Raw genomic sequence first — 26,086 nt, forward strand, 5'->3', positions numbered from 1 at the left:
TTGGCACGCGTTTAGTGCTTGCATGTATTGCTCGCAGCTTGGGCCACTGTGCTGCATTCTGTCCACACCTAGGTCAGGATCTTTGTTTCGAAACACCCTTGATAATAAAACACGCGTTTGTCTTGGAAGCACATCTCAGGGAGAGCAGTGGAGCCGACCGTCCTCACCATGCTTGTTTGCAACAGGTCTCGCACTATTTGCCATTTATTTCTGCTCTTCTAAAAACCAGTGAAACTTGACACACCCACCAGAATCAACACACTCAATAACATGCAAGCAACATCTGTGGATATCTTTTTTTTCTATTTAATTGTCTTACACACGTAGTTTATCTAACTGGCAATTTTGTAAAGATATACTTTAATGTCAAGATTCAAATTGAAACAATTTTCTTACAAAGATTGTGGATTGAAATGTCAGGTTTGCAGGGTGCCACACCAGTGCCCCCAGCTGTTTGCTACATCAAGGAATAATATCTGTTCGAGAATAAAGCTTAAAGTAGCCCTGGCTTACGAGCAATTAAATTTTCACTTTTCCTACCCAGCAAACTTGTAAAACTTAACTTGCATACAGGACTGTACGTGCAAATTGATCATAATAGAAATGAACAAAAGAGCATTTCTTTCCTATTTAGCACATCACCAGCAGACAGCCCACCCACGGGAAGGCAGTTCTGCAGCCCCCGACCCCAGGACCAGCTCCTCCCGCCCCCCCTTCTCTGCCCAGCCCATGCACTCTGAAGAGAACCTCACATGTCCACTCAGTGGTCCCTCTTTATCAAGATGCCAGAGCCAGAGGGGACCCAGCCGTACTAAGAACCACCTGGTGCAGATCTGCCACCTGGTGCTCTTGTCCTCAGTGGCACCATCAGCTGGGGGGTGAGGAAACTGAAGTAGCACTTGCTCTTAGCAAGAGATCACTCTAGATATGGCTATGGGGTAAGGTGTGCACACAGCAAGGTGGCTTTGAAAATAAACTCCACAAAATGCATTATGTATCTGAAGGCCAACGCCCTTGCACATCCAGGTTAAATTTGTTTTTTGACAGCATCCAGTAAATCCCAGTGATGGAGCTAAACTAAGAACCCTTAGCATAAAAAGTGGCGCCAGAGCTCTTTAAGCAACTCTGATATGCTCTTGGTTTTATGCCCATGGGTGGTCGGCAGCAAGTTTTATTTGCAAAGCAGCATTAGCAAACAGAAGCAATTGCACCGTAAATGAGTAACCTCTAAATTATCAGTAATTATATTTAATGAAATGTCCCTCAAAGTCCCTTTGTTATCTTCAAGTGACACATTGGAAGGAACTTGCCCGTCTCGCTAAGCTGACTTCTCAGCTGCTTCAGTCTCCTGTTCTGACAGCTTCTCTTCTGAAAGCACTGACATCCAGGGTGACACGGAGCGGGTGATGCTCTGCTTGGCCAGGTTGTAGTGGTTTATGACTGTGTAAAATTTCTCCCGGGCGCTGGAATCTTGCTCCGCGTAGTAGCTTTCCAAGCCTTCTGGGATGCATTGGGTATTCTGCAAGACAAGAGGCCACTGAGACCAGACGTGGGTGCAAGAGAGGTGCCAGTATCACCCAGTCGATGCCCCACAGTTGTGACGGCACCTTCTCTGAACCTGGAGGGATAAGTACCAGGATGGGCCACAACAGACACAAGTCCTGCCCTGGGAGCACGACCACACAGAAGCCTGGCATTAACTGGTGGGTGCCACGTCAGACTGGCACTTGAGCTTCTGTCACAGGCTTTACTTCTCCAGAGATCTCACACTGTGTGCTCTGCTTACGTGGGCACTTTGCAGGGGTGGGGGGAGGGTGCACAGGACACCTACTAGAAAACAATGACCCTTCTGACATGTCCAGAAGTAACCAATTCAAGTAAGGAAGGGAGGGAAGTGAGAAAGGTTTCCCTGGGCACTGGGCTAGGTCCTCAGGAGGTCTTGCTCAGGTGATGGGCAGGCAAGTACTTGAGGCAGAGAACAGAGCACACGTAGAAGAGGCCCTGGGGCGGGAGACTGCAGGAAGACCAGGCCAGCACAGAGTGAGCAGGGGCCTGCAGAAGGGCCAGGGCCAGCCTCTCAGCTGTCAAGGTCCCAGTAGGAGATGTGGGTGGGCCTTGTGACCCCAAGGGAAGCAGGAATGCATGGAGCAGTTTCAGAGGGGTGGAGGCTGGAAGCTGCCCCCTATAAGTCACAAAACTGGGACATCCAAGACTGGGTTTCAGAATAGCTGAAAACCCCTGTGGTGCTGTGTGGCATTTTGGAAGAAGACAGTGTATAGCAGTCATCAAACTGTCAGGAGTGTAGAGCCCTGAAGGCTTCAGATCCTGCACATGAGTTGGCTACTTCTCAGGACAGAAGCCAACTAACCACTGCCCCAGTCACAACTGATGCTGGATGACTTGGCCGGGAGGGGTTGCAGGTAGCATGTGCACACAGCACAGACCCCTGGGGAAGGTGCACTGACGTTGCTAATTGTCTTCCACCACACATTGTCCCCAAAGCTGACCGGGGCAGGGGGCATCCCGACCAACAACTACATTTCCCCGCCTGCCATGTAGCCAGGTAAGGCTTTGAGACTAACTTCAGGCCAGTGGGATTTGAATGGATGTGACAGGTGCAAGTTCTGGGCTGGGTGGGCCCTAAAGGGAAGCTGCATGCCCTCCATTTTTCATGTATCTCCTGCCACCCCAAGGACAAAATCCAGGGGGCCAAGGACAGCAAGAGGTAGGGAAGTCCGACGACTACAAATCCATCACTGCTTTCCAGCCTGGACTTTGGGTGAGAGTAACAAATCTTATAAACCAAGTCAAAGCAACCAAAGCATGGATGCCTCTATCACACAGGAAAGTAAGACCAACAGTGCGTCTGGAGCCTTGGGCCTTGTGGTACGCTCCACCCAGAGGTCAGCCCTGGGTTTTTTGTTTTTGTTGTCCAGAACTGACCACCGGCAATCCTTTCAATTCAGCCAACGCTCTCAGGCCACAGGAACGTACCCCTGACCACCTGTACTCACTGCCAGGAGGCTTTGCTCCCCTGTGCTGCTGGCTCACCCTGTGTCCTCAAGGGGGAAGATGGGGTGCTCGTTTAGACAAGAATGTGAGCTGGGACCTGCCCTGGAAGTCAGCTGCAAGGGAACCACCGCCAGAGCCGTGGTCTCCACAATGAGCTTTTCCCAGCCAGGGCCTCCTGCTGTAACGTCACCTTCCAGGTGTGGGTTCATTTGACATGGCTCGGCTGTGCTTGCTGTCACAGGGCTGAGCACGGAACATGTTGAGGGATGGATACATGGTGGTCATGAAAAGCGCCCACCTAAGCAGACCTGGAGGCCCAGTGAGCCTGAACGGGTGGGCTCCCGCTCTCGCATGCAGTGGCCACCGTGCCTAGGGTGTGCAGCAGGGAGAGCGCAGCAGGTGGGCACCATCAGGCCCCGATGCAGGCTCGGCTGGCTGTGCTGGGCATCGAGAACACCAGGAGGACAGAACACCCAGCCAGGAGGCACTGCTGACCCCAGCCCTGCTGGTCCCCTTGCCTGGCTGGGGCCTTCATTCAGAAAGTCTGAGCTGAGGCCACTCCAGAAGTGGCAGCTGTGTTGTCCTTTGCAGAGGCTGGGTGCTACCTGCTTTGCCTGCTCACAGATGGGCAGGCAGAGCTCAAGGGCCACCACGGGATCTGGGGAGGTGGTGGTGGCGAGGGTGGGACGGCAGTACACCCTCATGCCCGCAGCTCCAGGGGTGCTGCAGTGTGCCCCCTGTTTGGGCTACTGTAGCTACTGCCTCTCCTCAGATGGACAGACTCCACTGCCACCAGTTAGGTGACAATGTAAAGATCAGATGCCACCCTGCTGCTCCTTGGAGAACAGGGACTCTACCAGCTCACTGGACACTGAAGAATAAAGATCAGAAATCCCAGCAAGTCCCCTATATAGGTGAAGAGCTAGTTTCAGAAGAGAAATGACAAGGAAATGGAATGTGCACAGAGACCCAGCCGCCCTGCAGCCACCTGAAGAGCAACCGGGGCCAGGAGGGCTGGTGTGCACCCAGGTGACCTGGGCGGGGCCTCTCCCCTCTTTCCTGTAGCCAACCTTCTCTCCACCAGTCCCAGTGCAAGACACAGGAGGGAAATGTCACCCTGAGCACTTCCTACTGGTCCAGCTATGCCCTCTGGCCACCTGCCAACTGTCCAGGCTTTCACCGTCGTGGGTATGGAGCACAAGGCCTCGGCTGCTCTGGGGCCTGTTCCTGGCAAGGTCATCGGAAGAAGAGGCCCACTGGTATCCTGCAGCCTCTGGGGGGAAGTGGAGCCTTACCTTGAGGACGAAGCCATCAGGGCAGGCGCGGTCGTACTTGTACACCTTGTAGACGACCAGGAAGACGACGCAGGTGAGGAAGGCCAGAGCGAAGAGGACCAGCACGGAGACCTGCGGGTGGGCGGGCAGAGGCGGGAGGTCAGGGTAGCTGGGAAGATGGGGACAGAGTGCCGAGGGATACTCGGGGGAGGAACCTGAGGAAGTGCAGCTGGGGGCGGGGTCCAGGAACCAGGTCTCCCTGGACGACATTTTGTTCCATTTCAATTTTTCACAATATCCCTGTGTCACCTTTAGTTTTTTTTTTCTTTATCGTATTTAATTTTATGTGGATCAAACCCAGGGCCTCACATACGCTAGGAGAGCGCTCTACTGCTGAGCCACAACCCAGCCCCACCTTTAGGTTTAGTTAGCTGTTTTTAGTATCTGGGGCTCTGCACTGAGAGCTATGGGTACAGATATGACAAAGCCTTCAAATCACTCAAATGGCTCAGAGGCAAGTGAGACCCATGACCAAGAAGTGGGCCAGGACGCTGTGCCCACTGCCCCCAGCGGTAACACGCTGGGGCATCTGCCACTGGCAAAGCATCTGCTCCACAGATGTTGCCTGAGCCCTGAGCTCAGTGCTGGGGCAGTGTCACTTGGACACCAAGCTGCCCTTGTACTGGGACCAGCTAAGCAGGAAAGTCAAAACCTCCATGGCCTGTCACCTCTGGCCTCTAGTCTCCTGCGGTTCAGTCAGTGTCCATGAGGACAGGGATTTGGCTTTCTCCCTGCTGCTGCTGCTGAATCCTAGACTGGCTTGGCCTGACACACAGTAGGTGCTCATCTAGCGTTACCAACAAACACGACAGTGGGCAGACGGGGGACACAGAGGTGGGACACCTGCACCAGCTGGAGGGCGTGGGGCAAGATATCACAAGATGGGATTGCATCTGGAGCTGAAAGGTGCTCACATGGGTGCCAGCGAGCCTAGCAACTTGAGGGCATGACGTGGCCTTTCCCCAGCCTGGGTAAGCAAAGGGGCAGCTGTCTCCCAGGTTCCCTGGACAGGCAGGAAGGAAGCCAAGGTACGGGCCCAGGGAGCCAACGTGCGGTCAGAGCGCCGGAAACACTGGTCTAATGTGCACGGAGCACGGGCTTCCCACCTCCAGTGCTGGTGGCCAGGAGCTGCCACATTGCTGGCACTCCTCCTGCTGGCCACACACAGAGCCCCACAGCCCCCAGGTCCAGGGAACTGAGGGACCCTGCTTATCCTGAGGCTGCACAAGGGACCCAAGTGCAACCCCAGCTCCTCCGGGTAGACCCTCAGCAGAGCACCCTGCCAGCTCAGGAAGTGGCCTTGGGTCCACTTGATACTGTGGCATCCTGGGGTCACAGGAGAAGAGATGTGTGGAAAGGAGCGTTATAAACCAGCAGCACGTTCACCTGCCCGGCCATGAACTCAAGTCCCTGTGGTAACACCTGTGCTCCCTGCAAGCCGCCTTACACCCACCAGGGCACGATTCCTGCACTGCTCCAGAAACCCTGGGATTCTCTGAGCCAGTCTCCTCACCTGTGAAATGGACACCAGTTCCCCCACCTTCCAGTCACTTGAGGCTATAAACGCCCATGACGAGCTGAAATGGTTACTGTGGGACCCCTGCCTCCACTTCCCGGGGCTCTTAATCTCTGGAGTTCAGACCGACTGGGGCCTGCATCTGGCTGCAGGCATCTCTGGCTGGGGCCCTGGCTTCTGCAGAGCTGGCTCTGCACAGGAGCCCACAGTGGACGGGCTTCCTGTCCAGCTTCCTGTCCATGCCGGTGCTAGATCCAGCCACCTCCACGCACCTCACCACTCCCCAGGGCCGAATAGGCAGCGCCGAGACTCCTGGGACCCCAGGCTTCTCCCTACACAGCCACCTGTCACACCCATGACTGCCAAATCCCACTCCGACCCCCACCACTCTCCCAGGTCACACCCACTGCAACTTGAGTAAGATGTGTCCCCTCTGTGTCCTCCCACCTAGGAATTAGCCCCTCAGACCCCCGGGAAGCAGGAAATCTCCACTCTAAGGAGGCCCTTCCTTCTCTAGTCCTGCCGATTCCCAGTCTTTCTCCCACTAAACCCACCTCTGTGACTCCTCCCTGGGTCTGTCACGTTCCCCGAGGGCCCAGAGACTCCAGTCAGTCTGGACAAGGTACACTGCATACGGAGCCCATGCCTGGCACAGGGACACAGGCAGAATGCAGCCAGGCTGCGTTCAAGGCCCACAATACCCGTGGGGGATGGCACTAGCCGGGGTCTGACGATGGCTGCAGGCCACAGACAAGCATGTGACAGGCCAGGGGGCTGGGAGCAGAGCCTGGTGAGGAACGGTCAGAGTGTGCTGGAGGAGGAAGGACCACTGGCTAGAGCACTCGGCAGGCCGGTGAGTGACAGCCCCCCGCTGGCCACGCTGCGGCTTGTGGAGCACACCCTTCAGCTCTAGCCCACGGCTGCTGCCTGGGCCCCTGTCCTGCCTGGAAACAGATGGTTTCCCACGGCAGTAAGAAGGTGAAGGAGTGGACACTGTACCAGGACACTGAGGACAGTGTCGGGCAGGCTGGACAATAAGGAACTGTGTTCTTACTGATGTTCCTGTCACCACTGTCATCCCCTGAAGTCTCACAGATGGCAGAGTGGGCTCTCCACCCAGGCGGCCCTCCACACCCCAAGTGCTGCCTCACCTGAGTCCACCCTGCCAGGGACTGGGTCACCTGCCCCCTCCACAGTCCCCACCAGCAGAGCTGTGTCACTCAAGGTGGGCTATGGGGAGAACTGGTTTTCCATACAACCGGCCTCTTTACGGCCTTTCATGTTCTATTTTATCTTGTGCAACTGAAAGTAGGTGGAGAGAAGAGGCCATACCCACCCTGGCCACTGCCAGCCTGCCCCCTTGATCTGGAAGCCACATGGGAGTCAGCTTCACAGTCTGTTTAGGTTTTAAAATGACCCCAGCCCCCTGCAGGGCTGTGTGGACGGCTTCCGCCCGCTCACAGAGCAAGAAACATGACAGAGCCTGGGGGAGAGGACAGAGGGCATGGAAACCAAGCTGCTCCAGCCAGCTCTGCAGATCCTGAGGCAGGGAGGCCCTCCCTTCCCCTGGGGTCTATAAATTCACCAGTGGCAGGGGACCCCTGTGGTTATCACGGCCTAAGAAAGGGGAGTGAGTCAGGGGCCTTTCCGGAATCACGGTCAACCACTCCAAGCTGAATCTGGCTCTGTAAGCTGCTGACCATGACTCTAGCAGGGGCCTGGCCTCTCAGGCCACAGCGCATCTGTGGAACGAAGAGGAAACAATGCCTCACGCCTGTAGGCGTTTATCAGAGGATGACAAGGGTTGGCAGGCTTTGACAGCACCTGGACCCCTCTTACGGGCTAAAATGTGTTCCCCAAAAAGAGCTACAGTCTACCCCAAGTACCTGCAAACGTGACTTTATTTGCAAATGGGGCCTCTGCAGATGCAGTCTAGTTAAGACAAGGCCATTAAGGGCACAAATCCAATCTGACTGGCGTCCTTCCACTACAGGGAATGTGGACACAGAGACAACACACTGCGAAGACCAAAGACCAAAGGGATGCACCCACATGCCGAGCAAATGGCCAGCACCCCCAGAAGCTAGGGGAGGCAAGAAGGGTCCTCCCTGCAGGGTTCAGGAGGAGCAACGCCCCCAACACCTTGATTCCAGACTGCCAGCCTCGAGGACCACGAGAGAATGCAATTCCATTGTTCCAAGCACCCCCACTTTGTGGAGCCTTGTAGTGGCATCCACAGGACTGAGAGCTACTTTGGTGGGTACAGGACTGGCTTACCTCCCTGAAGATGACTCCTGTCGCTGTCATCCTGTCCTGTCCCTGCATACCAGGCTGGGCTGCCTTCTCCTTCCTCATCCTTCAAAGCCCTAACTAGGTCAGCAGCCTCCAGAAGGCCCTGGAACGTGCCATCCTCTCGGTGGTCACCAATTACACATGCAGGCATTTGTGAACCTCCCTCCCTTCTCCCATGAGAATGAGGGGTATTCTGGAACCCAGGGCAAAATGACTGAGCCTGACATCCAGGATTCCCCAGGCCTGGAGCTCAGAGGCTGTCTCCACATGACACACCATGACCTCTGTGAGTCTGAGAGCCCCAGCTCAGACACTGCATCTCTCAGCCAACTTCAGAAGACTTCCCCCCAGAGAACAAGAGCAGGGCGGCCCTGGGCTAGAGCCCCACTCAGCCACACCATGACCTGGGGAGGCCACTGTCCCAACCCCAGGCTCCCCATCCCATGAAGGGGGCGCTGGCCTAGCGCCTGTGTGCATGTTGGGACAAGCAGGAGACCTGTCAGGCATACAGTGGGGCACAGCAGGCCCTGCTCCCACACAGTGCTGCAGCCTCAGAAAGGGCAGGTGGAGGCCATAATCCAACACTTCCCTGCCTGCTGCAGGCCCCGTCACTGAAAAGGAGGCACCTTCACACCAGCCAGCAGGACACCCAGGCGGGCCCCAGGCCATGCAAATGAGAAATGGCTGGCACAAAACGGGGCTCAACTGACTATGCATGAGAAAGCCCAAACCCCTAGGGGCCTGGAAATGCTACTGTGTTGGGAGATGGGGCCTAGAGAGGCCCAGGGCTCCCATCTGAGGGCACTCACCCCTGCAGGAGTGGTTCACCAGGAAGGGCCTGCTCCTCCCCTGTTCCAGGGGCAGGAGCCAATAAACCTCCTTTCCTTCTGAGTTCCTTTATGAGTGTCCCAGTCTCAAAGATCCTGTTTAGCAGCAGGAGACGGACAGAGACACCTGGAACCTGCCAATGTGATCAGGCTGGATCTCACAATGGGGACACTCCCGATTACCCAGATGAGTTCTCCATGCTATGTCCTCTCAGAAGGAGATGATCCTACAAAGGGGCAGGGATGCAAGGACAGAAGCTAGAAGATGTGGCACTGCAGATCTGAAGGTGGAGAAAAGCATCACAAGCCAAGGAGTGAAGGAGTCCAGAAGACAGGAAATGGTAAGAAACACACCCCTCGAGCCCTGGCTGAGCGGCCCCAGGATGCTTGAATCTGACCCGGTGGAACTTTCCAGAGTCCTGGGAGAAGTCCTGCATGCCATCTGAAGCGCCACCTTGGTGGTGATTTGTTATAGCAGCTCCAAGAAGTGCACACCTCTCTGTCAAGTCCCCCCATGAGCAGAGGGCAGGGCAGGGCCAGGCCTCACACGTCTAGCACAGAAGCAGGTCCTCCTGAAGATGCAGTGAGGAATGAGAAGGAATGGGGACAGCAGGCAATCCGCCTCCCAGTGAGTACTCCCAAGCATCCCCTGCCACCTGGCCCAACCCAGAACGCTGGGACCCAGCTCCACACAGACATATGGAACAGAAGCTAATCCTTGTCTGCAGAAGGTGCTGGTCAGCTTGGTTTTGTTAAGTAAATGATCTTGTATGGGAAAGAGCGGACCCAGGGCAGCTCCTCCCTCCATGCTCCAGGGAGCCTGGAGCGGCCCCACTCCCTCAAAACACATACTCTGGGTGGGCTGGACTGCGAAGGGCAGGAGGTCCTTTGCCTGTGAGAGGGCATTTCCCCAAAAGCAGGCCCTTCCCTCCAACCTGTGCCTCTTAGGTATGAGAGGCAGGCCCTGGGCCCACCATGCTACAGGGACTCAAGAACTGTTCTGCTTTTCATCTTGTTTCAAATGTAGACGAAAAACACGGTCCTAATAATAATGGTTATACAAGAAGGAATCAGGCGATACAGTCACCTGTAGACCAAGGTAGTGACATGGCCTTTCTTTTGTCTTTCCTGTGGAGGAAGAACCTGGAGCAGGGGGCCGGTGCAGGGCTCACTGCGTTCCCGCACTTACCTCTCGGGCAGGCGGTGAGTCCACAAGTCCTTCTCAGCATGTTTCCTAGGCCTAACACACTCACAAACACTTAAAGAAAACGCCTTTTCTTCAAACACTGTTATCAAAATATTGCAATAAAAATTTATGCTATGCGTGTCCTTTGTTTTTAACACACTAAACAAGATCTTGTAAATACCTGATTTCAAAGGACAGAGGACAAAACCCCTATCCAAGGTCTTGATGACAGTGTGGGTGACATGAAAGCCTCTGTGATGTGCACTGGCAGGAAGGCTCAGTTGCCACTCATCCCTCCATAGTCTGCTGCCTGCATGAACAAGCAAAGGGACCTTACACGGGAAAGGACCCAACATGGCTGGAGGGAAGGAGGAGGACCAGGCAAATGGTGTCGAAAGGCTTCCTATTCTCCTTGGAACACTGCCCCCCGAGCCAGGAGTCGGAGCAATCCCCTGCAAAACTCCGACAGCCTTGGTTTTCTTTTTCTTTTTCTTTTGTTTAAGCAATGGATCTGAAACACTAACAGTCTTGAAATCAGAGAAGAAAACTGTGAAACTCAATTTCAAAACTTACTACTAAGATACAGTCATCAAAATAGCATGGTTCAGACATAAGCACACACACACAGATGGGCTGGAGCTGGAAATCCAGACAGAAATTACAGTGTCCGTGGTCCACTGCTTTTCAATAAGGACACCAAGACCATTTAATAGGGTTAAAAGAGTCTCTTCAACAATGATGCTGGGAAAACTGGATATCCACATGCAAAAGGATGAACCGAGACCCTTATGCCATATGCCATATGCAAAAATCAACTCAAAAGTAACAAAAACCTATATAGAAGCCAAGCCATAAATTTCTTAGAAGAAAGTACAGGAGATAACTCTTCATGACCCTGTGTTCGGAAGGGTGTCTTAGATATGAAAGCAAAAGCACAGGCAGCCAAAGGAAAAAATGTACTCAGAAAATGTTTACACTTTGTGATTCAAAGGATCTAGCAAAACTATGAAAGAAGAACTCACAGAATGGTAGAAAATATCTGCAAAACTTTTAGTATCCAGACTCTAAACAACTCAACAACAAAAGGCAACCCAATTAAACTGAGAAAGGACTTGGACAGACATGTCTCTGAAGAAGACCCACAGATGGCGGACAGGCATGAAAGGCAAGCAGCACCGTCAGGCCTCAGGGAAGGGCAAATCCAGACCATGAGACCCCACTTCACATCCGCCATGATGGCTGGAAGGAAGAATAATCCAACGTGTGTGGTGAGGGTGTGGGGAAACCACAGCCCTCGTTCACAGCCCACAGACTGTGTGGGGAACCGTGTGGCAGCTCCACAACATGCTGATGATAAAATCACCACAAGATCCCCATCCTATCCCTGGGTAAATACCCAAAAGAACTGAAAATAGGTGTTCAAACAAAAATTTGTACATGAATGTTCACAGTAGCCTCCTCACAACAGCCAAAAGGTGGAAAATACTCAGATATTCAAAAACCAATGAGAATAAACAAATTGGGTTCCATCCATACAACAGAATATTACTCAGCCAAAGGAAATGATGTACTGAAACCTGCTACAACACAGACGGACCCTGAAACACCATGCCAAGGGAAAGAGGCCAGACCCGAGGGGTCGCCATAGGATACGACTCCAACTATGGGACAAGTCCAGAACAGGGAAACTGACAGGGACAGAAAACAGGCGTGGCTGTCAGGGGCTTGGTGGGGTGGGGATAACAGCTTCACGGAACAGGATCCTCTTGGGGAGAGGAAATGTTCTGGAAGCAGATGGTACGATGGTCAGGTAACACGGAATGCACTGAACGTCCTAAGCTGTACACTTGAAAGTGGTGACTTTTACAGAAGGGACACTGTACACAATTTTTTTTAAGTGGGCTGGAGGAAGCAGGAAGGAAGCTGGGGTGACAGGAGCTGCGGGGGTCCTGATGACCTGGGATTGTCCTGAGGAGCTGCGGGGGTCCCTGATGAGCAGGCACGCCCAGGCCAGAGCAGCGAGAACAGGAGGGCTCTGTGGGGGCTTCCCGGCCACAGCAGCGAGGATACCTGCCAGGAGTCTGTGGGCCTGAAGGAGACACCATCCCAGCTGCTCACTCTCCAGTCCATGGCCACTGCCATCATCAGTGCTCCTCCACGGTCATTCACAGAAGGACTGGCTACAGCGTGACACAGCCGCTCGGCTGACAAGGCACAGCCACGGCCAACACAGCACAGCCCGCTCTGCAGAACAGACACTGCAGCCCTGGGCTTCCCTGCCTCCTCTGCTCCGGGCCTCCTCAGCTGCTGGGGGCCTCCCAAGGCCGTGTCCGTCTGGGGGATTAGGGAGACCAGGACACTGCAGCAGGAGAGCCACTCACAGTCCCACTGACGTCAAACACACATGGGCCTGGACCCCATCTGGACTCCTGGTTACTGGGTGGCTGGGCCCTCCTCAACCTCTCGGGTCTTCACTCTCCACTCACAAAACTGGGACAGCAAGGGCAGCCCGAAGTGAGCCACACCGCGAAGCTCTGGGCCTGCGCGGGCGCTGGGTCGATGGCACCAGCGGCTCCTCCTTGGCTCTCTGTCCCCCCTCCCTTGGGGGAGGGAGCAAGGAGCGCTTCTGCTGAGTAACGCGGCACCAACAACAATCCTGAAAAAGGAAGACGAATCCTGCCATCGTCAAGCGTTTACAGCAACCCACATAGAAGTGAACGAGGCCCAGACAGCTCGACGCCATCACCCGGCTCTGGAGGAAGCCCTCACTCCACGCTGGACCGGGAGCCCAGGGGCTCTGCAAGTGCAGATGTGGGCAGCCACATCCCGCAAGATGTATGCCCCCCCCACTGAAGGTCGGGGGGCTGGGGTCTGCAGGGCCCACACCTCCCCACACACCGCTGAGTGCCAAGGAAACTGCGTCATCCTTCATAAATATTTAACAAGTGCACGTCGGAACGCCCCAGGGGATTACTGGAGAGTGTGGAAAACAAACTGGCACCCGAGAAGCTGAAGGTCAGCAAGGACAGGAGAAGATGCAAACTGCCCACGGGATCATTTGAGACAGGATGCAGAGGGACATCCCCACTGGGGCCCTGATCGTCAACTCCAGGACCATCAGACCTGGCCTCTCCTGACTCCCCGACACCGGCCCCACACCAACCCTTGGGCGTGGGAGCTGTTTGCTCAGGGGCAAGGCTGACCTTGGACTCTCTTAAAGCCCAGAAGGTGGCTTCATGACCCAAACCCTTAACCCACAGGCACAGGGATCGAGTACAGAGCAGAGTCCCCACTCTGCATCCCAGCATCCCCAACAGAGCCTCCCCGGGGCCTGCCCAATTAGGGCCCCTCTGCCCTCCCAGATGGAGGGAGGGCCCTGAGAAGTGCCCCACCCTCCAGTGCGTGCCACACCGCTCTGCATCAGCAAGAAGGAAAAATGTTGAGGCTGAAGAAACACCTCGGGCTGTGTTGCTTCTCACTGTAAACATCCCTCCATTAATTAAATGACTGCCTTCTTCCCTGACGCCAGCCACTTGGAGCCTCGACTCTGGGCGGCCTTGGGGTGATTCATCCTGCCATCCCTGTGTGGCCGAGTCTTTCCAAGCTCTTCCCCACTAGCTGTTACCTAGCAACCAGCCTAGCAACCTTGTAGCCAAGAGATTAATCCCTGAGTGATAATCATAAAGTAACATCCAAAAAGACATTTCGTTTCAAGGATGCAATCCAAAGGTATATAAAGACAGGCACGCCTGAACCACACAAATGAGAGACAAAGGGGACGCGCTGTTTACTTGTTGCTTAAACATCTGAAAGGCAGGATCTCCTTCTGGCCATTCACACACACGGATGAAAAGAACCAAGCCAATGGCTGAGCTGAGCAGCCACACAGAAACCTCCGGGGGCACCAACAGAATGAGGACCATGTTCCAACCTGCCCCAGCTGGGACTGACCCAGTGAGACAAACACAGAGGCCAGGGTGGGTGGAGCTCTGTGCTGCGCACGTGCACACACACACACACACACACAGACACACCCAATTTTCAGAAACCAGGTGAAGCCTCACACAGCAGTCACCTGCCTCACTTGCATTCAGGAATAATACAAGTAGAGCTGGGCAATAAAAGGCAGGGAGAATGTTCTAGAAGGGTAGGCGTTCCTAGCATTTCTGGTGATCCTTCCCCATCTAGTGCCACTGGAAGGATGTAAGTTCAAACCCAGTGAACACGAGCGTGCCTTGGAGAGCAGGTTAAAATGCACATACCCAGGGCTGGACTCCAGGTGACTCACAGACGGGCAGCCTCAGCACACTCAGGGAAATAGGCTTTGGAGGTGGCCCTTGTGCTTCAGCCATTGTAGGTTGCAATGAACAGGGACAATCTCCTTCCCAATTCAAAAGGGCCTCAGGAGCAGGCAAAGGCAAGAGGGGCCCTTAAGGAAGCTGGACATTAGGCTGATGAAGCCCAGCTAGGGTGTCTCAGGAAGCAGGCCAGGCAAATAAGCCCCCAGAAGGCTCCTGGCCCAGATTCTGTCCCTTACGATGAAGCCTTGGGTAGGTCACCTGCCCTGCTGTGAGAACTTGGAGGGGGCTGGCTAAACAGGGCTGGCTCAGAAAGCTGCCCAACACTGATCACTCAACACACAAGGGGCCCCGTGGGGAGACCCTGGACCTCACCAAGGCCCCCCTTCACATGAGCCAGCAGCACCGTGAGGCACCCACTTTCTTATCAAGCTGTTACTGAGCGTGTGCAGAGATGGCAGCAAGTGATGCCGGCATGGGCGCTCTGAGCAAGTCTGTCCCCAAGAAGTCCCTGCGCCTTCAGCGACTGGCTGACATTCTGTCCCAGGGGGTTGCTATGGCCTGGTTCCCTTCCCAAGGTCACCAACTCCAGTTGAGGGAACTTTTCCTTAAAAGACCACCCCTAGACCTGGCCAGGACACCAGATCACAGGGCCCACACCCAAAGAGAGACATGGGCCATCCCGGTCCTCCAGAGAAGGGGACCTGGAACCCATGAGAGAAGCAGAGACAAGAGGGCAACAGTGGGCAGCCCAGCAGAGCCCAGGCCACAGGGGTGCCCGCAGGGGTGCAGAGGGAGGGAGGGAGACCTGCGTTCAGTGGCTCAAGGAAGCAACTCCAAGACCACAGGCGACAGTGCCCAGGAAGGCTGGTTTTTTGCTGGGGTGGGGGTAGGGTGGGGGGTGTTTGTTGCAGTACTGGGTACTGAACAGAGGGATGCTCTACCACTGAGCCACAACCCCAGACTTTTAAAATTTTGAGACAGAATCTCACTAAGTTGCCGAGCCTTGCCTTAAATTTGCAATCCTCCTGCCTCAGCTTCCCAAGTCCAGGAAGAGTTTCGCATCTACAAAGGAAAGGGATGTAGAGAACAACCTCAGCACAATAGTGACCTGGGGCCGAGACCCCCTAGAAACCAGCCACAGGAAAAGCCAGGTGCCCTCTTCTGCCACAGCCTAGAGCAGGCTGCCTGGGGGCAAGCACTCTGCCTTGGTCTCCCCTCAGCTTAAAACAGAAATGACAGTGGTGCCTACCTCATGAGGTAGATGATAACAGATAATGAGCAGAATGACCTTGAACTAGAGGCTTGTTCATGGGAGCACGCGGGCACAGTCAACTGCTGGCACAGCCTCGCTACAAAGGGCAGTGGGACAGGAAGAGGCGGGAGGGACCTGGGACACCGGCACTGGAAGGAGATGGAAAGGGACAGGTCTGGGATGCAGGGCGCTTCCTGCCGGGGCTGGAGTAAGGCCATCATGGAGGTCATGATGAAAGGCACTGGCTTCAGAACCAGCATCATGGGGCACCCTGACCTCCCTTCAACAAGCTGGGACTTGACCCCTGTCTGTAAAGGGCAAGCAGTGCAGTGTGAGCCATGAAGCAGGCCGCAAAGGCAAGACAGCCAGCCACCCTCGGTGCGAAACCAGGCACGGGGCTCACGGGAGAGCAGCGTGCTGGGCACCCACCCCACGGCACCTTCCAGCAGCCCGGGAGGCGGGAGCAGAGGCAAGGCAGGACTTCTGCCACAGGAGCCAGTCCACGGGGACAGGGACCAACCATGTGAAGTCTTCTGAGTCCTCAGGTTCTGGGCAACAGGAGCCAAGTAACCACACAGAGTCCCAGCTGTGGCTGCCGAGAGCCCTGGTGGCAGATGTGCGTCACCCACACCTTAGACAAGGGACCTAGGGACTTGCTGCAGGTGAGCTTGTGGGAAAAGCACAAGCCAAGGACAACAGAGGGGCCATGGCCTGGCACATATGGACACTCAACAGAAGGAGCAGCCGTTCAGATGCCACACTGCTCCAGGCCTTCAGGGACCTACAATGACAAGGCTGGGGGGAATGGTTGAATGGGGCAGGAGAAACCCGCTCAGACATCCAGATACCATGACCTTAACACTGAGGTCATTCCTGCCTCAAGTAGCAGTGGGAACCAATCCCAAGATGGGGACGGGGCATAGGGGCAAGTGCCCACTGACAGGGCACATGCTAATCCCCCAGGCCAAAAAGAGAAAGGGATGACCTTGGTCAGCCCATCCTGATCCTGGCCATGAACCTCTGGCTTGTCGACTGCTGAGCCAGCAACATCTCAGCACATACGACACCCTGTCACCCCAGCAGGTCCTGCAGACACAGACCCCTGTGCCTTGACTCCCCATCTGCAGAGAGGGCCATCAGAATAGAGCCCACCATTAGGAGGTAAGAGCACTGCTGGGAGGACTTGATAAACTGACCCAAGCAAACACCACCAGAGGCCAGAAGAGGGCAATGCCAGGAGCCCGTGCCAGGAAGGCCCTGAGAGGCAGGCAGGTTCAGAGAAGCCACCCGCCTCTGCTGCCCTTCATCCATTAACCAGGGACAGTCCTGAGGCTGCCTTTTGCAGTTCACATCATCAAGTTCAAACCTGAAGATGTGCAAAGAGGGCCCGGAACCTGTGTCCAGCCTGAGCAAACTGTTCACACATCCACAAGGGGTAATCAGGGCGCCCACAGGACCTGGGTCAGGGCCTGGGGACCCCTGTGTCTCCCAGTCCACCCCTTGACACCTGGGTGAGTGCCTCCATCCCACCTTCTCTTGCAGGCTTCCAGCTCCCAGAACATCAGTATCCCAACTTGTTCCTCAACCAGTGCTGCCTTCGAAGCCACCAGACTGTCGGGAAGGTCCCTCCTCACCCCACCCAGCCGGAACCCCGACTCTTGGGACAGGCATCCCCATCGTGTCTGGAGGTGGAGAAGGCTGGAAGATGGACATGTGGGCTCTGCAGCCAGGTGGGCCCTGGATCCTGGCTCTGCCTCCCCATCTGTGAAATGGGTGACAAGGTCAGTACCAGCCTCCTGTGGACCAGGGCTCAGATGAGCTCACACAGGCCAGGGCTTAGTACACTGTCTGGCACATGACAGGGCTGCACGCTTCCTTCCTGCTACTGTTAGGTCAATATTTTAATGTTGGGAATTGATTTTTTATAGGTTTATAACCTTTATCAAAAGAAAGCTCACGGGTGGGTTTTCCCCTGTTATAAAAATAAACAATACATGTTCATTTTGAAAGAAGAAGAAAAGATTTTAAAAGCCACAAGGATACTATCTTGGTGGGCTGCCAGCAGCTGCTGAGTTTGCGCAGCTGGGATCAGTCCAGGTAAAGGGTGTCATGCCAGGTCACTGTCCCCCTGCAGTCATCTCTGCAGCTGGGCACACTCACCTTAAACCTCTCGGAGACCCCTTCACTGATGCTGACAGTGAACTCCGCGATCTTGGGAGGACGAGCTCTTCCTTTTTTGCGGTCAGGTTCATATTCAGTCTTGGTTTTCACCACCACCTTATCCGGGAAGCAGAGAAGCAAGTGGTCAGTGGTGGCCTGATGCACTCAGACACGGCTGCCCTGAGAAGGTATGTCTGGGAACTGTCATGTTCAAAGTCACCCTTTCTCCACAAAATAGAATGAGAACAGCCACCACCTACTGGAACTCTCCTCTGTGCCAGCATGTCAGAGGAACCTCCCATTCACAATCCTGAGCAACCCCAGGAAGGCAACGGTATAACCGAGGGGCAGAGGAGTTAAGCTCATTGGTCAAGGTCAGGTGGCTGACAGGTGACTGGATAGGGCAGCAAGACACCCGACTCCTACTCCAGGGCTCCTTCCTCCACCCCCGGAGAGCAGGAGGCATCTGCTTTTCCAAGGGCCTTTATGTACCCCATGCCCCAGGCAGCGCACAGGAGGACTGGATCACAGATTCGACTGAGGGGCAGGCAGCAAGCCCAGGGGACACAGGCCTCAGGCTGGCTCCTGGTCTCCACTCACCAACCCCTGCCCGCTGCCCTGCATGGCCCCTCCCCCTGCATCCCCCAGCTTCATGTCAGGGTGACCCAGGCTCCCCGTGCCTCCTCCCTGGGACCTCCCAGCCCTGGCCTCCCTGGCTTTGTCTTCCTCACACCTCCACACTGGACCCCTGGAGAGAGGTTCAAGATGGGACCGGGGTTACAGGTCTCTAGTCCACAAACCCCACTCCCCAGAGCAGGTTCCTGGCAGTGGCTGTGGACTGCAAAGAACCAGCTGCCCCATGCTCCCACCGAGGGAACATGCCCCTTCATTGGGTGGTCCATACTTTGGGGGAGACACCCTGCTCTGCATGGCAGTTGAGCAGAACAAGGGGAATCCAGCAATTCAGGATGGCCAATCCCAGGTGAGCAGCTGGAGGGACTCAGCCTGAGCTGTGGACCCCGGAAAGCCAGCCAAGGAGAGAAGGGACAGGGAGAAAGTGGCCAGTGCCGGCGTGATCCCAGATCTGGGGGCCGTCCAGCCCCACTGCTGCCCCACTCACTCCTTTGCACGCAGCTCACCCAGGAGCACCAGAGAGGGCACACCAGCCTGTGTTGGCCAAAGTGCCCACCCCTTAAAGCTCTGCTGCCCATCTCCTGAATCAGCATGTGAGTGTCACCCTGCCATCCTCACATCGCAGTCACACCTGACTAGCCTGTGACCCTGAACATGCACTTGCTACTTGAAGCTGCTTCATCGGCCCATAAACCAAGAACAAGGCTATCTCTCTGGGAGGCTATGCAGACCAGGAAGTCCGTGGAACTCCAGTCCAGCATGGATACCTGTCAACGTTTGCTAACCTGGATCTGCATCCGCACCAATCTACACCCGCCGTAACAGGCTAGGTGACCTTGGGCAGGTCCCCTACACCCGATGCCTTCATTTCCTTATCTGTAAACTGCAGCACTGATGGTAGTTACCTCATAGTGTGGTCAAGACATGAAAGGAATTTCACCCTATAACATATGCACAACAGGCATCCAGCAAAGTCAGGTGAGGCTGTCCCTGACACGCCAGCAGCCAGCCCTGGGACTACCACTGCTGTTGTAACTGCTGTGCCTCTACTTAGTGCACCTCCTCAGGATAGATTCTGTGTGTAATCTGGCCCTCAGATGCCATGTCACCAGGAGTAGATGACATCACCTCCCTGAACCTAACTGTGAGCAACACCTTGCAGTTGTTTTGAGTTGAGAAAGGTCAAGAGCAGGACATCGCACTATAAGTGGAGTGGAACAAGAGGCGCTGCCAGAAACCTGTGTACCAGGGGACTGTGGCCTTCCCCCGAGTGACCCTGGGTGCATCCCATAAACTCTCCCAGCCTCAGTCTCCTCTGGGACTTTGGAAGCCTCCTTACCCACTCTTGGTCCCTGCTGGAACTCCCTTCTCTGGAGCTCCTCTGCCAGGTGCCCCTCTGTTTGAACACTCGCAGGCACAACAGAGCACCTTTCAGCGCTGCATAGGCCACGCCTGGGCAACCATTTGGGTTGCTCAGAATTTCATACCTGCCTGAAACCCTGCTCCCTGTAATAAGCCAACTGTGCCAGACAGTTCTAGAGTGGAGCAAACTGAGGGCGCAAGAGGAGGTCAGGCCAAGTGGGGGGAGTCACCCCACAGAGGTACTGCTTGGACACAGTTCCTGACACAGGCCACCTTGGGGCTTGAGGCCAGGCTCTGCTAAGTAGATCCCAGGATAGGGAGGGGTAGTCGAAGCTGAGGCCTCAGGCAGCCCTACCCTTCCTGCAAAGCCCAACCTGGACCATGAGACCCCCAGAGTGGCCCCACTGTGGCCGGGGGTAAACAGCTGATCCCTATCTGGAACTGAAGCACCTGCTGCCCACCCCACCTAATGGAGAATAGTCAGGGAGGCAAAGCCACTCTGGGAAGCTGAGCAAGCCTCTCAGGGTCTGCTGTGGGAATAAAGGAAGCCTCTACCAGGAGGGCCACTGCAGGGCCCTCCCCAGCCACCCCACCCCTGCCGGTGGCCAGAAATCACCATCCTGCCAGAATGAACGGGAAGCCCTGAGTCAGAGCCTCCTCACCAGGGAGATAATAAACGTAAAAGCACTTCAGGGAATAGGAGAAAGCTCCTGGTGGTGGTGGGTGGGGTGTGAGCAGCACCACAGTTGAAAAAGACACTGTGTTTATGATTTTAGGCTTGAGTTTTGCAATGCAATTGTCTAGACTTAAAAACTCTATTAACCTTTAAGTGTTAACTCATCAAAATATTATCCTTACTGGATAAAGAGATACTAGAGACTGGATGCTGCACTCAAGAAAGGAGGGCATTCTTTAAATTCAGCAACAACGCCCTAGGGAAAGGTGCATGAATGACGGTTCCCAGCTACACCAACAAGGAGTGAGCCTGGGCACCAATTTGGAGATTTCACAAAAGGAACAAAGAGGGAGAAGGCTCAGTGTGAGCGCACACGCCCTCCCGCAGCCCCGCAGCCTGGTAGAGATGGGCAAAACCAACAAGCAGAGGAAGCAGGCCTCTAGGAAGGGCACATCTGGCAATTCCCCACCTCAGAGGGCCAAGCCGGGTGAAACCGCTTCATGCAGGAAGGCACAGGCAGCAGCCACCGCCCCTGATCTCACCCCAGACCCAGAGCTGGGTAGTACTGTGGGACCAGGGGCATTTCCCCCTGGAGAAGACGCCCACAAAACTCATCAAGAAGGGACCTTTCCCTGGCAGAGTTCCACGTCAGGACAGAGGTGTCCTCTAAGACAGGACTCAACATTACCGGATCCAGAATTGCATGCGGGTGCAGCGTCCTGGCCCGGCCTTGCCTGCCTGCCCAAGCCCGCCCCTACTTCGAGTCCCCAGCGCACGTGGCGTTTCTTTTGTTGCAGAGGATGGGGGAGAATTAGGGGTGCTCACCCGGCAGTGCGGGGGATACCCGCGGCGGGGCGGGAGGGGGGGCTTACCTTATCCGGGGGCGGGAACTGCAGCTGATTGACATCGAGGGGCGTCATCAGGGGAATGGTGTCGAAGCCATCCTCCAGCAGCGGCTGCTTGGTGCCCTTCTCCGCGAAATTGTTCCCCAACTTAACCATCGTTCCGAAGACCTAAAGCTGCCGCCTGCAGAGGGAAGGCCGCGCTGGAGTCACGGAGGGCAGGAGCCGAAGCGGGCGGAGGGAGGCGGGCCCCGCACGCCCACCTGCCGTCCCGTCCGGGGCACCGCAGCCTCCGCCTCGCCCCCAGGGAGGGATCGCGAGGACGCCGCGGTCACCGCCTGATTTGAGGCAGCAGGCGAGGGTACTAACAGTCTCACCTCACCAGCCCCGACCCCTACGCCCGGCGCACCCCGGCCGGGGGCGCCGCCCCTGCCCAGCCCCTCTGGAAGCGTCGTCCCTCGTCTGGGCCACGGAGCCCGGTCGACCCGCCCGCCCACCGGGTCGCTCCTCCGGCAGGTGAACGGCCACCCCGGTCCCCGGCGGGCAGGGTCCCGCCTCGGCGTGGCGGGGCCCGCACTCACCCACGCCCGGCTCCGCAGGTCTGGCCTCCGAGCGGCTCCGAGCTCCGCGTCGCCCGCTCCCGCGCGCAGCAATGGCGGAGGCGGCGCGGCCGGCGGGCGGGGGAGCGAGCGATTGGGTCGGCGGCTCCCTCCTCCGCGCCGCCTTCCGCCGCCCCCGGGGGCTGGCGCGTGAGTGTGCGTGTGGCCGCGGCCGCGCCTCCGCCCTGACGCAGCGCCCGCCGCACAAAGGAACGCGGGGCTAGGCGCGGAGCCTCCCCCGGGACCCCGCCGCCCCCAGCCGGGGAGGCCTGCTGCAAGCGCCCGGAGGGGAGGCTCTGCCTGGGCGCGCAGCGCTGGGGGAGCGGCTGCGGGCTTCGCAACCCAGGGCGGCGGCCGGAGCCAGGCGATCCGGAAGGAGAAAAGGGAGGGGAATAGGGATGGAGCGAGCCCCCAAAAGAGGGGAGATGGACCGAGGGTGCCGGCTGCAGCCGCGCCGGACTGCGGGGACTCTAGGATCAGGAAGGGTGGCGCGGAGGGATGGGATGGGGGCGTCCAGGAGGCGGAGGGCGGTGGCAGAGACCCTGCGTTCCTTAATGATTCTAGTTGGGGAGGGGTGGAAAATGAGAGCGCTCCCCTGTATAAAGGGGGCACGATGGGAAAGGAGGAGCATATTCCCCGCGGTGCGGGATGCGAAGTGTGGCTCACCCAGGGCTGGGCTCGTGTGCCTGGGATGGGGACTGCCCTCCGGAGCAGGAGAGCAGTTATTCAGAACAGTGAGCTTAGTGCGACCGTTGGAGCCCTGCAGAAAGGTTTCTTTGGTCTTGTCAAAAGACAAGGCATAGGTCCCCCCACTGCTGCCGCCGCTGCCGGCCCGAGCATCCGAGGCTCAGAGGAGAGATCCGGACCGAGATGGAGGTGGTTGTCACTTGACCCGCACCCCTCACTCCCTGAGCGGGGCGCTGTCGCGGCTGCCCAGACTCACCCGGCCGATGAAAAACTGCAGGGATGTACGAAAGAGGCCAGAATGGGAGTGGGGCCCGAGCTGGTGACTGCAGCTGCGGAGGATTCGCTCTTATCCGCACCTGTGACCGCGGGCTGGACACTGTTAGGACGCAGGGGAGGCATCCCCCAAGTCGTTACTGAGGATCCGAGGCCCTGAGAAACACCAGCCAATCGAGAGAATAAACCTAGATCAAAGAAAGAGTCTCTCTGGGCCTTGAGCCCCAGGCCCAGTCTAGGAACCGGCCATGGGCACATATTTCAAAATCCCCAGGAGGACGTGCCCTATCCTATGCAGGGGAGCTGTGGCTCCTTCTACCTACTCTGGCTTCCAGCAGGGGGGAAGCTGACTTTGAGCACAGCGTTGGAGGACCCAGGCTCTTAGCAGACTCCCCCAGACCAGCCCAGGGAGGTCAGGGGTCTTCAGGTTGCCTCTGCCACAGACCCCAGGAAGCACAAAGCCTTCCTGAGCAGGTGAGGAAGAGTCTTTTGAAATATGTCCTGGCACTTCCTAGGTGTGTCCCGGTTCACCCCAGCATCTCTGGGACCAGAGACAACCTGTGGCTTGTGCAAGGGAAGACCTTGTCCCCATCTCGGACCTAAATGCTTTACAGAACACACACACACACACACACACACACACACACACACACGCTGTGGTCAGAATCCCACACAGAAAGCAACAAAGTGGGGTTCTTCCCTCTCCCTCCAAGACTGTCAAGAAGGACCCATGTTGTTTCTGATTGTCACTCGCTCTCCGGTGCTGTGAGTTTTGCGGTGCCAGTTGCTATGTCTCATTCTGTGTGCCTTCCTTCTGCTGAAGGACACGGGCAACACAAGGTGCACAGGATGCACTGCCACCCACAAGAGGCTCACGGACAAGGGGCAGCAAATTGCAAGCCTTTGGGAGGGAAGGTGCCAGGAGGTGGGTAAATTTGCAGTTCCCAGGGGAGGCCCCAGAGTGAGGTGGACCAGGGAGGGTGTGTCCCGGGAGGAAGGCAGCCCCAGCTTCCAGTGGCTGCTGGAACAAAGGAGCACAAATTGGGAGGCTTGAAACAACAGAAATGTAAATGTAGTCCTCACCACTCTGGAGGCAGGAAGTCCAAGATCAAGGCATCAGCAGGACCGCTCCCTCTGGAGGCGGCAGGGGAGAAGCTGTTCCTAGTTCTATGTGGAGGCCCCAGGCATTCCTTGACTGGTGGCCTGGTCACTCCAGGCTCTGTATTCTCCTTAATCACTCCAGCCATAGGCCTCTGTCTTGTGTGTGTCTCCCTTGTCTCTCACGTTGGACTTAGGGCCTGCTCTGATGATCCAAGATGAATGAGGTCCTCCTCTCAGTGTCCCCAACTGAGTCCCATCTATTGCCATGTAAGTGACCACTGCTTTTACCTACTTCCAGGCACCCAGGATGAGAACATGGACAGGCTCTTGAGGGACAATTGTTCAGGACATTAAGGCATTAATCCTGCAAACGTGCAGTGACGTGGGGATCCCAAGTCCAAGTAATTTACAGGGGGCTGAGGTGGCTCTTGCTTGGGCAGGGACTTGACAAGAGATCAGGTTGAAGAGGCCATGATCACAGAAGTGGGAATGGTTGAAGCTATAATGGTGGTTGAAGGTCAACCAAAAATAAATGATACCAACAGGGCTTGATCTCCCCTCTGGACCCCAGCTTCATCTTAGCACCAACCATGTAATTCCAAGTGCCACAAAGGATTTTTAACACATCTGGTTTTTCTAAACGACTCTTGGCTGGCTGTACTTCATGGTTGCTGATCAGAGGGATATACCCACTGTTTAAATGTATGAAGTAACCCCTGGCTGTCCTCCCCAGGACAGCCAGATCCTGCTCCTCAACACTCAGAGCCAACCTGCTATTTCTACCAAGTTCAAGGCTGATGGAGACTTCCCTTGTCCCACTAGTTGAAGTTCATATCCTCACTGCAACAGGCAGTGTGACACAGTCGCTAGGCCACATGAATTGGTCTGTTTTCCATTACTATAAGGAAATACTTGAGGCTGGAACTGTATAAATAGGTTCATGTGGCTCACAGTTCTGGAGGTGCAAGGGCATGGTGTCAGCATCAGCTCAGCTCTGGTGAGGACCTTTGGTGAATTGGCATCATGGCAGGAGGAAGTGTGAGAAGAAGATAGGAAGCCAGAGTGAGCAGGTAAAAAGTAACTCAGAACTACCTGAGTCCCAGGGGAAGTGCCCCAGGACCTCTCACCAGGCCCCGCCTCTTAAAGGCCCCACCACTTAACATTACCACCCTGGGGACTAAACTTCCAACACATGAACCTTGGGGGAAAATCCCAGCCAAACCCTAGCACCATGCCCTGATCTGGAACCTCGTCCCTTCTTACTCCAAACCGTGTCACTCTGGGTAAGTAGATTACTCTCTCTGTGCCTCGGTTTCCTTATCTGTATAGATAATATCTCCATCATGGTGGTATTGTAAGAATCAAATGGGCTATTAGTTAAAAAAAAAAAAAACAGTTCTTGCTTTAGCTATTATTGCTTTGCCTTCTAATTCTGCACCCTTAGGCAGTTGTATATGCTGGAGTCAGGGCGAGGTGGTGGGCATTTTTTATGGTTGTGGACAGTCCAGAATGGCTGAGAATCTCCATCCCCACAGTCCTGTGAGCTTACTAGCTCAGAGGAGGCAAGACTGGTTCCAGGCCCTTGGGTTCCTGCACGGGGGACAGGCTGCAGGCTCTGGGCTTCCCACCTCCAGCCTGATCCCAGGACGGGTGCACGCTGTGCTGTGAGGGAGGCCGCCCAGCACCAGCTCAAGTGGAAGCTTGGTGCTGCCTGTGTTGATCAGAGAAGGCTCTGGCCATCCCACAGCCTGGAGACGCAGGTCCAGAGACGCTTCATTCACATGTCTTTTAACGACTGAGAGACAGCTCAAGTGCCCGAGACAGCTCCATTTTAAAGTGTCCACTTCCCTGGCTTTCGTATATTCCCAAGGCTGTGCCACTGACCCCGCTCCTTCCTGGACACTTAATCACCCCACAAGGAGACCCTGAGGCACTAAGGAGCACACTCCCTATCCTCCCCCTCCCTCCCAACCCTGGCAGCTCCCAGTCTGCTTTCTGAATTCACCTCTTCTACAAAGCTGATGGCTTCACCA

The 26,086-nt window shown here is 55.8% G+C and overlaps 2 protein-coding genes across 3 annotated transcripts in view; one reads left to right on the plus strand and one right to left on the minus strand.

Moving 5' to 3' along the window:
* Stx18 (syntaxin 18) overlaps window positions 1-26,086 on the plus strand; it is a 149,295-nt gene that overhangs the window by 114,954 nt on the left and 8,255 nt on the right. Inside the window, exon 12 of one of the 2 annotated variants that reach the window (XR_011707947.1) lies at window positions 17,263-17,501. The gene's annotated coding sequence lies outside the window, so the exon portion shown is untranslated. Of the gene's footprint in view, window positions 1-17,262; window positions 17,648-26,086 lie in introns of those variants that run through there. The other variant, XM_027939597.3, reaches the window with a different exon arrangement.
* On the minus strand, window positions 291-22,064 carry Nsg1 (neuronal vesicle trafficking associated 1). The gene is made up of 5 exons (XM_027939608.3): window positions 21,975-22,064; window positions 21,424-21,577; window positions 17,881-17,997; window positions 4,308-4,418; window positions 291-1,519 (listed from the first exon to the last, which is right to left on the minus strand). Exons 2-5 carry the CDS (start codon window positions 21,550-21,552, stop codon window positions 1,319-1,321), a joined length of 558 nt encoding a protein of 185 aa, XP_027795409.1. The 5' UTR covers window positions 21,553-21,577; window positions 21,975-22,064; the 3' UTR covers window positions 291-1,318.

This window comes from Marmota flaviventris, chromosome 7 (assembly GCF_047511675.1).
Source record: "Marmota flaviventris isolate mMarFla1 chromosome 7, mMarFla1.hap1, whole genome shotgun sequence".
NCBI lineage: Eukaryota > Metazoa > Chordata > Mammalia > Rodentia > Sciuridae > Marmota > Marmota flaviventris.

What these genes read in the sequence shown, in the direction of transcription:
- Nsg1 (XM_027939608.3), bottom strand. Translation starts at nt 21,552, where the DNA reads ATGGTTAAGTTGGGGAACAATTTCGCGGAGAAGGGCACCAAGCAGCCG. An exon ending in GGGTCTCCGAGAGGTTTAAG is followed by an intron (nt 4,419 to 17,880) that starts GTGAGTGTGCCC and finishes GCCCACCCGCAG; the next exon opens with GTCTCCGTGCTGGTCCTCTT. An exon ending in CTGATGGCTTCGTCCTCAAG is followed by an intron (nt 1,520 to 4,307) that starts GTAAGGCTCCAC and finishes CTTGTCTTGCAG; the next exon opens with AATACCCAATGCATCCCAGA.